The sequence below is a fragment of the Falco biarmicus genome, chromosome 13 (genome assembly GCF_023638135.1).
Source record: "Falco biarmicus isolate bFalBia1 chromosome 13, bFalBia1.pri, whole genome shotgun sequence".
NCBI lineage: Eukaryota > Metazoa > Chordata > Aves > Falconiformes > Falconidae > Falco > Falco biarmicus.
In genome coordinates, this window is record NC_079300.1 from 8,909,913 (window position 1) to 8,922,344 (window position 12,432).

At 37.0% G+C, this 12,432-nt stretch overlaps 1 protein-coding gene across 1 annotated transcript in view; it reads left to right on the forward strand.

Annotated features, from left to right (window-relative positions):
- PIK3CA (phosphatidylinositol-4,5-bisphosphate 3-kinase catalytic subunit alpha) overlaps positions 1 to 12,432 on the forward strand; it is a 49,546-nt gene that overhangs the window by 22,815 nt on the left and 14,299 nt on the right. The window contains exons 6-16 of the mRNA XM_056358490.1: positions 629 to 714; positions 2,603 to 2,708; positions 3,780 to 3,932; positions 4,038 to 4,172; positions 7,900 to 8,024; positions 8,411 to 8,492; positions 8,955 to 9,119; positions 9,696 to 9,799; positions 10,960 to 11,131; positions 11,477 to 11,583; positions 12,063 to 12,184. Of these exons, the coding sequence (XP_056214465.1) occupies positions 629 to 714; positions 2,603 to 2,708; positions 3,780 to 3,932; positions 4,038 to 4,172; positions 7,900 to 8,024; positions 8,411 to 8,492; positions 8,955 to 9,119; positions 9,696 to 9,799; positions 10,960 to 11,131; positions 11,477 to 11,583; positions 12,063 to 12,184 (1,357 nt within the window). The remainder of the gene's footprint in view (positions 1 to 628; positions 715 to 2,602; positions 2,709 to 3,779; positions 3,933 to 4,037; positions 4,173 to 7,899; positions 8,025 to 8,410; positions 8,493 to 8,954; positions 9,120 to 9,695; positions 9,800 to 10,959; positions 11,132 to 11,476; positions 11,584 to 12,062; positions 12,185 to 12,432) is intronic.

The window sequence follows — 12,432 nt, forward strand, 5'->3', positions numbered from 1 at the left end:
TGTGGGATATAGCTAAATATTCTGCCTGATACAAGCAGGAGGACTTGGTTTGCATAGTTCACTTCAGCAAAGTTCGTAATGGACAGAAAAACAAAAACCATGGTGTTATCTATATTCTAAGTAATTATAAGAATGTATTACAGTAAATGACAATATTTTTGATGAGAGTATGCAGGATAGTGTGCTCCTGCCTTTCGTTTTTGAAAAGGGAGGCATGGGGAGATCAAGGAGAAAAAGCACGTAGGCTTCAATCCCATTGAAGACCTATGACAAGCCTGGCTCTACCAACTTTCTCAGAATTTGTTCGATCTTTTCTTTCACTATACCTTGGCACAAGAGGAACTGAGAATAAACTCCAGGGTGGTTTTAGTTCATTCCAAGTTTATTACTGTATTTTTTAAGAACTAGTTTCACAATTAATGAGGAAAAAGGTATACACTGTGCTTCACGCCTTACAGACATCAATGAATTTGGGTTTGGGAATGGTGGGGCTGTTTGGTTTTCAGTTTTGTTTTTTACTTGATGAAAATGAAAGGATAATATGTTGTAATCATAATGTATGTTGATAGAAGTGAAAAAAATTGTAGTAACATGTCAAAGACAGTGCTAATATCAACGTTGTGTTCAGATCTATGTTAGAACAGGTATCTACCATGGAGGGGAACCTTTGTGTGACAATGTGAATACTCAAAGGGTACCTTGTTCTAATCCCAGGTAAGCTAAATACTTGAATGACTATAGAGAACCTAACTTCCAGGGCATCATAAATGATAGCGCTGAAGGAGTAAAGGCTCAGCTTAGCTGTTTTTCAGGTAGAGCTCCTTGCTGGGAATTCCTTGCCTTAAGTTTTTAAAACTATTTTTACATATCCGTATATTTATAAATAGAATTAATTTAATTCAAACAGAAGTATTTTCTTATACAATAGTATAGTTCTTTTTACTGAACAGATCTTTGTGTACACGTACAGTTGCTTCTGAAATTCCAAAATAATTACTCATTAATACTCTGAAATCAGCACAGCTCTGGGTGAACTCCGTTTTTGACTGTGGATTAATAGCAGGCGTTCCAGTTCCAGGTTCAGATTTCACTTTCAGCATGAGTCAATGTGATGTCGTGTAGCCTGCAAATTTTTCTGTGAGGCTGCATAGTGTGCTCTAAAGCAGAACCACTGAGTGTGGAGAGATGGGTATCGTTTGCTAACATGGAAGTGACTGCCAGATCTGGGGTGATTATTTTTAGGAGATTTGACCTACCATCAATATTATCTGGAAAAATGCATCACATCAACTTCAAAGTGCAAAAAGGAGTTTTATATGAGCATATATAAACATAATTGGAATAAGCATCTAAAAGAGGTTCCTGTAACTGACTAATGAAGAGGTGTGAAATTTCAGCATCTGCTAGGGTTGGGAGCAAAGCGTGTGTTCAGAAGTAATGCTTAACTTGCATTTTCTGTCTGACCTCATGTCTTTTAAGTACGTTTTGAAACTTCTATTCTTGTCTGTATGTTTTCTATTAATATGATCAGGTTTTATAATTAGAGGGCCTAATAATATACATAGCTGATGAAAACCAGCCTGCCTCTCTGAGTTGCCCCAAATATAGCTGCGCTTGGACTGATAGTTTAACTTGTTCAGAGAGAAAATCTTGGGAAGGTGGTGAAGGGTATGGCTTGAAAACATGGATATAATCACACAGACCTGTATTATGAGAGATGAACACCTAAGGAAAGGGAATTAAAATTTATCTGCCAATTTCCTCATCCTTTGAGGGGGGCTTGGACAGTTACTTCTTCGTAAAACTCTGCTTTTAGTAGCCACAGACAAATTGAAAAAGCTAATGCTGCCCTTAGAAGCTGCTGCCTCTTCCAACTGAGAATGGCATGCCAATCTGCTTGGGAAAAGAAACTATTCAGGAGTTCCTCTTCAGAAGCACAGCTCTACCAGCAGAGAAAGACAAAGTCTACTTCTCTAAGTTCATGAAAACAAAATGTATATTCCTGTAGAACTAATCTATGCTCTTAATACTATGGTAAATAGAATAATTCTAGAGTTGGGAATATTGCTTTGGATTTATGTGTTGTGTTTCTGAGTTATATTCCCATCTTGTAATTATCTTCTTCTATATTCCGGCAGTTAAAATTTAGTTGAGTTGTGAAAACTGTGCCACATTTTTCCCTGCTTGCTTTGTTGCCCTGAAGTGAAAAAATACTTCACAAGCTAAACCTTACATCAGCGTAGCACATAAGCAAATCCGTTATCTTTGGCTTGTACCTATGCTGACAGTTGCAGTCAGTAGGTTTGCAAGAGCGAAAGCAAATGAACTTATTACTTAGTTGGCAGGAATAGAACCTACTGTGACTTGATAAACAGTGTTGGTGCTAGAAGGTTGTTTGGGGAAGTTTCCATTCCCCAAAGGAGCAGATGCGGTGAAATACATGTGGAAGGACCCTTCTTCAGTAGGAAAGTGTATACTTTATGCACATGGTATGGTTTAGGTAGGAATATAGAAAGTGCTTTTGAGTATAACTGTTGATTGAGTGCAGTTGTGTCCATGCTCTCCTTTAACCTGGTTTTATTCTGCTTTTTAAATCTTACAGGTGGAATGAATGGCTGTTGTATGACATGTACATTCCTGATCTTCCACGTGCTGCTCGGCTCTGCCTTTCCATCTGTTCTGTTAAAGGCCGGAAGGGTGCTAAAGAGGTAAAATACTTCATGGCTTTAATACATTGATGAACGTAAGCTACTTAAGTCACGTTTGGGAAGATACTTGGTAGATGTTTTCCTGCCAGTGAGTCTTTGTGCAGTGTTTGATTTGAAATTGATTCAAATTGGACTTCTTTCTTGTGTATTATTCAGACTACTGATTTTTCATGGTCAGAAATTAAACACTGAAAAAGCGTATCCATTCAACACTAAACTATGTCTGTGCTGTCTTGCCAGACAAAGATCAGTGTTAGCATTTTAAGGTGCAAGTGCCTGTAAACTCAAGTGTCTAAACCCATATGTTACTTAATTATTTACTTTAAAAGGGCAATATTTATACTTTTAATTTAGAGCTGGTTTTCAAAGTAAATAAAATTTGAGTTGCTTTAGCATTTGATGCAAGATGGTAATCTTAAAGAATCTGTGCGGAATCTGATTCTAGCTACCAGCATCGTTACATTCTGGGTTTGAGCATGTGTCACAGGTGCTACATAGTTATTTGTCTAACAAATCTTAGAATCATAGAAGGGTTTGGGTTGGCAGGGACCTGAAAGATGATCTAGTCCAGCCCCCCTGCCATTGGAAGGGACACCTTTCCACTAGACCAGGTTGCTCCAAAGCCCCACCCAACCTGACTTTGAACACTTCCAGTGATGGGGCATCCACAGCTTCCCTGGGCAACCTGTTTACTATCTATCTGACCACCCTTACAAAAAAAGAGTTCTTATGTCCAATCTAAACTTAATGTCTTTCAGTTTAAAACTGTTGTCCCTTCTTCTGTTACTACAGGCTTTGGTAAAAAGTCTGTCTCCCAAAAACTCTTTTTGTCATATTGAGTTATTTTAATGTGGGGAAGATGTTAGCATGTGTTTGCAAGTATTTTGATACTATTCTGCAAAATTGCTGCCAGGACAGTCATTCATAGAGAAATGGGGTACAGCTTCCACAGCCTGCTTTGTGCTAATCTGGGAATGTAACAGCTTGCTCTAGGGTGAAAATGTTATTTCTCCTGACTCACTCTGCAGTAATTACTAGATAACACTGAAAAATTCTTTTAATCTCTTTAAGGAGCACTGTCCGTTAGCTTGGGGAAATATAAACATGTTTGATTATACAGACACTCTTGTATCTGGGAAAATGGCTTTGAATCTTTGGGCAGTACCTCATGGGCTGGAGGATTTGTTGAATCCTATTGGTGTTACTGGATCAAATCCGAATAAGGTAAGTATTTGCATGCCACCTTCCTCAAGAATACGTTTTCAAATGATGCTGTATTCTAATTAGATTACTTTTTCAGTTGAATGATACTAAATTCCCTTTACATAGGAAACTCCATGTTTAGAGCTGGAATTTGATTGGTTTAGCAATCCTGTAAAGTTTCCAGATATGACGGTGATTGAAGACCATGCCAATTGGACTATCTCACGTGAACTGGGGTTTAACTACAGCTACGCGGGGCTGGTAAGGCACACTCCCCTTTCAAGAATAGCTATTAAAATATGACAGTATTGTTTACTGATTTAATTATTTATTTTACTCGGTATAAATAACATGAAGTCAACTTTTTCTGTTTAGCAAAGTGAAACAGCATATTCTCCTTCTTTTATATTACCAGTAAACTGTCCTGATATTTCACTGACCAACCAAAACTAGTATGAAGAGTAATTGTCTTACTGTGCAAACTGTTAGGGCATTTCTGATATTTTTATATTGCTAATTCGGATGTCTAAACTACTTAAAACTTTAATTTTTCGTAAGTTGTAATTCTTCTTCAATGATACTGTTTTCCTTAATTGCAATTTCATGTTTATAGGAAGCTTTTCTTGTGTAACCCAAAGGTGCTTATAACTCTTTACTGTCTACTGGGCTAGTTATGGCCGTAAGGGAATTGATTGGCACACACATGAGCGTAGTCCTCTATCTCCCCTCTTCCATGAAGAGAACCTGTGCATTGATGACTGGCTTTTTGGTGAGGTTTGGAGCTTTTCTTAAAAGCACTTGTTCAGTAACTAAAAGGAGGGGAAAAAAAGAAACCAGTAAAGCTAAAAATGCTATTTATTTAAAGACTGTGAAATTAGTTGGTTTGGTTTACATTTTCTTCTGGAGGCCGGCTCAAGGACTTGAGTTTCCCCAAGAGAGCTTTGTGGTCTGCGTGAAGAAGTCTCAGGGTGGAGAGTTTCACTGTGCCAAAAAGCACGTAGGTTTTAGTAAGCTTCCAGTTTGGGAATTCTGGTGGTATTTGTTAACAGTCCCACATCAGTGTATCTTGAGCAAAGGGTTGTAAGCATTTGATTTCTCTTGATAGTCTACAGGAAGTCCATCAGTGTGGCATATCTGCTTATAGTATATGTTGTGATTCAGCACTGCAGGCAGTGTTTAAGGACAGCTGACTACTTGGTAAATAATATTACTTTGCCATAACACAGCCTATAGCTGGGCTCTTATAAATGCTCAGCTCATTGTTTTGATCCATTTGTAGGCACAAGTAGAAAATGGCGAGAAGAATAAGTTCTCACTTCAGTGACAAAGTAATCAACTCGTGTTTCTACTGCAGGTTTTTTAATTGTAAAATCTCAAATTAGTGTCTTGTGGTTTTTTTGTGATAACCCATACAATACCATAGAAGAAGGTCGTAGTAGTTAAATATGGAGAAAGCCTATTTAAATCAATGACTAAGCTGACAGGGAGACAAACTATGTATCACTGCTTTGGTCTCGCTTTCTCATTCATGCTGCTTTTCCTTCAACCCTCCTTGTCTGCCAAAGTCCTCTTATTATTTATCCTTTCTTAAATCATATTTCATTAAATGCTTGGTAAGTTTGAAACATCACTAGTTACCTCTTGGCATTATACTTGTCCCCTTTATCTATTAATATGTGGTGTCTTCAGGTCTGAAGCCAAACTTGGTATATTCAGGTGCTATGCATATATATATAGCTGTCTTTAATACTAACTATATTTAGGGAGATAAAAGGTGAAGTGTTGTTACTCTTTCAAAAATTGGATACTAGATTACTGTGTAGCGTTGGCCATATCTGAAACAGGTAAAAAATGCTTGTCTGAAATGGTCAGTCAGCAAAGCAGTCACTGAGTTATGATTTCTATATAAATGTTTATGCTTTATGATGCAAAGAGCATAAATTCTTTGTTAAACCTTGAAATGCATTATACTGCATTTAAAATCAGTTAATACGTACTTATAAGAGAACATTTATAGGTCCATTAATATCTAGAATATGGAGGAATTTTCAGGTATTAAATCTAATTTACTGTCCCACAATTCATAGAATTTCAAGTTTTTGGTGTTGACCGCAACAGGATAAATGCATTTTCCTTCTGGGCTTGACCTAAACTATGATCTTTCTGACCCACTATGCAGGTACATTTTATACTTTTTTGACTTTCACTTACTATTTAGGATGACTCTTTCAGAATCAAGATGAATATTTACGATTAATCGCTTGTTCAATATGAACTACTTGATCTTATGTCAGGAGCAGGGTGATTGTAAAGTCCGTTTATAATCCATTAACCTCCTTACAAAATTACTCTGGCTTTGCTACTTGCACTGTATCCACTTCCATAATATTTAAGTATGTGTTGTAAAAATTTTCCTGTGCCCCATAGAGTAGTCCTGAATAATTTCCCCCCACTTAAGTCTAGTCCATGTGCTTCAGAATGGTAATAAAAAAACCAACCCACCACACTGGCTCTTAAGATCTCACGCTACCATACTACTAAAAGGGCAAGGTACTAAAAAGCTTGTAAGTTGATTGTTTTGTACCTTAATATTTCTTGTCCCATATGATAATAGTGAACCCTTTGTGAGAACACAACTTAAGTCATTGAAGACAGATGTTTAGTAGAGAACTTCTAGTCTGAAGTAGAGGTGGTATCATGTGGTATAACCTGACAACTGTTCCTATATTTGTGCATATTCTTAGAAATAATACCAGTTCACCTTTTAAGGGGTACCTTGATCTCCTACAGGGAGATTTCAGGTAGTTTTATTTCTTCAGCTTTTTTCCTTAAGCTAGATTGCAAAGCTTTTTTTTTTTTTTTTTGTTTAAAGCTAGTTTTAAAACTCTCTGTAAAAGACATGTAAGTATATCTGTTTTGAAGTACTAGTTCAATCAGTTGAAAATTTCCATCAACAAAACTGACAGACAAGGCTCAGTTCATTCTTGCTTGTTGTTAAATGTGCTCAGTAGAAGTTGCCTAGGGAAGGAGCAGAACAAGAGTTAAAATAATGTGGGTTTACAGTTTGAACATTTTGAACTTGGAAAAGAATTGATCTTATTCTTTTGTAGTAGTAGGTATCACAAAGATGTGAAAATGTGAGTTCACTATAAAAACACTGCTCAACTCCTGTACCGTAGTATTTTTGGGATAGCTTCATCGTAGGTGTCAAACTTGAGTATTACAGTTATGCTTTATACTGAAGGCAATAATACAAGCTGCTTAAGATTTCTTTTCTTGCAGTGCAATTCTGTAGCTGACAGCTCAGAAGTTGTCATTTTGTATATTGCTATGTGAAAAACACTAGGTGAACTAAGAAATGTAAAATAGGGACAAAAATTCAACTTTGCACGTGAGCTGTGAAGAATCAACTAATAGTAGTTTCAATACCTCTGCCGTTGGTCGAGGTTGGTTCAAATAAGTGAAGTATTAGATAAAATTGATGTCAGCGTGTACCTGTTCTGTGCTCTCTGGGGAATATCTTACACTAATTCTGGTTCATGTTTTCCAGCCTTCCTGTTGCTCAGGTGGTCCTGTAGTGTTCTACCTTTTATTTACCTAGCTTCATACCCCATATTATGCTTTTCAGTTCTGATTCTTTTCCACTCCTTTCAGCAGCTCTCAGCAATCTCAGAACTGGAGACAGAAATGACCAGTTTCATTTTGTGCTGCATGATGTTTTTCATCAGATGTCAAATGCTGCTATTTCCACACAACTGATATAGTTGAAATGTACCTCTTACTGTCCCAGTAGTGACTAAAAGCAGTTGTAGAAATCAAAGGCCTAGTCTTTCTCTCTCTTAAATTTGAAGTCCTCGGTTAACAACAAAAGGAAACAAGATAGCTTTGCATGACATAGGTGTTGCTATGCTGTTGAAATACTTCATGTATGTTGTATGACTAGAGAAGGAAATGTGTGGAGGGTTAATGGACCACTTTCTCTCTGCAGAGTAACAGAATAGCTAGAGATAATGAATTAAGAGAAAGTGACAAGGAGCAGCTGCGAGCCATATGCACGCGAGATCCTTTGTCTGAAATCACTGAGCAAGAGAAGGACTTCCTCTGGAGCCACAGGTACTTAAAAACAAAAACCAAACACAACCCCCTGTTGGCACAGTCAAGACTTCACGCCACTCATGGTGATTTTGTTGTGGGTGTCCTGGGTCTTGCTCCCTTGATTTTGTATTGCCTTTTCTAAAACATTAACCCCAGCTTTTAAAGTATTCAGCACTGTATGCCTTGGTTCATAAGCCCATGGTGAAAACTAAGTTGTTGGATTAGCTTACATTTTCCCCATTACTGCAGTCTTGCTTTTATGCATGGATCCTGACACCACCTCATGGTATTGATTGGATTTTCCTGAGAAACGAAGAAAAAGTGCAGGACTGAAGGGACATAGTAGATAGTTATCAAAGCAAAAATGACGTTTTATACATATGAGACTTCTTTTTCTTTTGCAGACACTATTGCGTGAATACTCCGGAAATTCTGCCCAAATTACTTTTGTCTGTTAAATGGAATTCTAGAGATGAAGTGGCCCAGGTAACACATAGCACTGAAGAAGTTTTAAGTTTTGAAGAAGCTTTAAAAGAGGCTATTTAAAGTAAACTTCTGGATGTCAAAAACACGTTATGTGTGCATGATATATCGAATGAAAACTTAGGTGATTCAGGTTGCCATTACAATTGATGGATCAGTTTGGTCCATACTTATTGTTCTTTAGCTTAGTCTGAGTCTTTTCTTCTTGGTGGCATTACTAGAATTCCTTTTATGTTGCTGATTTGTCAATTACATGTGAGGTTTTGTTTTCATTCTCTTTATAATGGGTAAAATAACAATGTCACCTGGTAACTAATACCAGATTGTTTGTTGAGAGAGGACTGGCAAGTGAACAGTTCGTATTTAGATGCAGTTTGTGTCTGACAGTACCTTCTCAGAGCTGTGTATTACCTCTTCTTCCTAATTGATGCAAATGTGTAACATGCTTAGACTTCTTGTCCACAGATGTACTGTTTGGTAAAAGATTGGCCTCCGATCAAGCCAGAGCAAGCGATGGAGCTTTTGGACTGTAATTATCCAGATCCAATGGTGCGAGCTTTTGCAGTTCGGTGTCTAGAGAAGTACTTGACAGATGACAAACTGTCTCAGTACTTAATCCAGCTAGTACAGGTATAAAACATATTTGGTACATTTAATGTCTTGTGTAGATTGGATGATCAGAGGCTTAAAATATAACAAATTGAGATTATATGAAAGAGGTCATCAACAGTTTGCATTGTTTGCATATCTTGTTTGCATTGCAGATTAGTAGGAGGAGACGAAATGTAGTTCACTTTCTGTAGTGCCGTGGTTTTGCTTGTTGATATTAAATGCCAAAATTTTGCAGAGACGCAGAACTGTTCTACCAACTGGGACAGGCAACCATTTCAGCTGTCCTAACATAAGGGAAAGAAAGTATAAGCACAAGCATCTACTCAAAAATTTGAGCAAGTTGAGGCTAAAATGTTTGGTAACAGTAAAGTAAGTATCAGATGCTAAGTTTCCGAAATAGAGGCAGCCAATGCACTGCTAGTAGATGTTGTTCAAATCTGAATACACGCATGTATTAATACTAAGGATCAGTCATTCTACAGAAAACAATTGAAAGCATAGATTGCTTTTTATTTAACTGCCTGTAATCTGTATATTGTTCATAGAAAGAATAACTATAGCCACTTGGTGTTTTTTTTCTTTATCCTTAACTAGGTTCTGAAATATGAACAATATTTAGATAATCAGCTTGTGAGATTTTTACTCAAGAAGGCACTGACCAATCAAAGGATAGGACACTTCTTCTTTTGGCATTTAAAGTAAGCTTTATATCATGTTAATGGGTCGTGGGATTCCTATTACCTGTAAACCATTAGTTGTTTTAAAGGCTTGGCATACTACAAGTCCTTTTTTAGGAAAGTATCACTACTTAAAATGGTTTGGTTTATATTGCTTAAGAGTTTGAATGCATAGTTTGGTAATAAAGTCAATTCTTGCAGTTTCAAAAGCTAAGTAATAATACTTAGTCTTGTACTTATTGCCTAACGGTAACTATTCTAAAAACAGGGTAGCCTGAGATTGCTTGAAGCCTCCCATATTGTTAGCTGTTTACAACTTTGATAGGTTTCTCCTTTGAACTTTATTTTTTTCATGTCAGATCCCCCACCAATCTCCTTCGGAATATTTTACAAATGGTTGAAGCCCAAAGAAAGCCACCCAATTTGACCAGATAAGGCTTTGAAAAGTAACTGTTCATATATGCTTATTAAAGACTTTATAGTACTTGATAGCCCAAATATCTGTGTTCTTCCTTACTAAATAGAACATGGGCTTTTGTAATTCCTGGTGTTGAGGAGGCTAAGCATAGATCAGCCTACAGCATACTGGATTGTAGCTAGGTCTCACCTAAAAATGCTGTTCTGTGATGGTGTGATCAGACACAGCTAGAAGCAAGGAATCTCTGTGCTTTCAGTTTTCTACTTCCATTGGTAATCATCAAGGAAAATGGAATAATTGCCTGATTCACTTGTTTGAGGGGATATATTTTAGGACTGTGTGAAGACTGGGAGTAGGTAGGAACAGGGAGGCTACAGAGGGGCCACAGCCTGAGGTTGGCTGAATGAGACAAGGAGAAAATGAAACGGGTTAGATTTGCTGTCAGCAAGGAAATCTGGAACTTGAACTGAAAGGTTTACTACAGAGTTTCTGGGGAGCATGGGTTTCGAATAAAGACAAGGGATAGGAAAGGACAGGGCTGGAGCAAGGAGGAGTGGGGAAAAATACACTCTGCTGAATTAGCTGTGAAAGGTACTGGTCAATTCAGTCAAACTGAGGTTTGTGGGAAGTCAGTACAAGTTCTTTACCTGAAAAGAAAGATCCATAAGTAGCCCTCAGAAAGACATCACAGGTATAGCTTTGTTTTTAGTGCTTCAAAGTGGTCTTGTCTTTTAAGCTGTAACTGTTCTTCCTCTCTGTGTAGGTCTGAAATGCACAATAAAACTGTAAGTCAGAGGTTTGGTTTACTTCTGGAGTCCTATTGTCGAGCATGTGGAATGTACCTAAAGCATCTGAGCAGGCAGGTGGAGGCTATGGAGAAGTTGATTAACCTCACAGACATTCTCAAGCAGGAAAAAAAAGATGAGACCCAGAAGGTACTATTAAGCTTGTCAACATACCAAAACTATTGCTGTTGAGTTACAGGAATTACTTAGAACTGTGCTTTATTTGATTAACTAGAAAAGTATTAATGCTAACTTGGGTAGATGGTGTGTTATCCTAGAAGCTGTAATATTTTTCTGTGTACGTTGCCATTATCTACCTTTTAAGGCAATGGAACTAAAGTTAAGGGTTTTGATTTCTGTACCATGTGGCTAAGCAGAGTTGCTTATGTTACAACTATGCAAACCCATGCTTTAAAATCAAAGCTAAAAACTGATACTTACCTTTTATTTACATGTAAATGGTGTTATCAAAACCTGAATGTGATTGTTTATCAGGTACAGATGAAGTTTCTTGTTGAACAAATGAGACGGCCAGATTTTATGGATGCTTTACAAGGTTTTATCTCTCCTCTTAATCCTGCGCATCAACTGGGAAATCTTCGGTATTGTCTTTGGTTTTGAAATTTGTCTAGATAATTAAGTAAATGCTTAGTAATGTTAACACTAACAATGTTAATGATAAATGTTTGCATCTTCAAAGTTAACTGAATAAAACTGTAGCAGAATAATTCATGAAGAGTGAAGTAGTTTCAATCTAACGGTTTAGCAAATTAAGAAACAACAGTTAGCTGTTCCTTTAAGGTGACAGGAACTGCAGTCCTCTTTCCATTTGTAGGGAGCACAGACTGCCAAAGGAAAACTTACAATGTAGCCAGCTCTTCTGTTGGGCTTGGCAAATGGTTGACATTGCACTTAGTAATTTAAGCTTGAAGCTGAAAGTAAAAGTGGTGGATTGTCAGTTACCCATGCATCTTTAATTTGTACTAGTTCAAAGAAAACAGGGAGAACTTAATTGTATTATAGAAACGTGGTATGAGAATCAAATTGTGCCTATTTCATAGAAATCTTACCTCTTTTATAGGCTTGAGGAGTGCAGGATAATGTCATCTGCAAAAAGACCGCTGTGGTTGAACTGGGAAAACCCAGATATTATGTCTGAATTGTTATTTCAGAACAATGAGATAATCTTTAAAAATGGAGATGGTAAGGAAATGTAATCCAAAAGCTGCATATCTGTTTGTTTACATAACCTACTGTTTAGTATTTTTTCGAAGCATATAAAATACATATGTTAAAAATTAAAAATTTTCTAGAAAACTGCTTTGCTCAGCAAAAATTAAGCATGCACAAATAAGCATTTGTCTGTCATGTACAAATCTTGAATGTTCAGAGATGATCAGTTTGAGGTGAAATATAATACTATTTAATACTTTGGGGTTTTTTTAATTGAA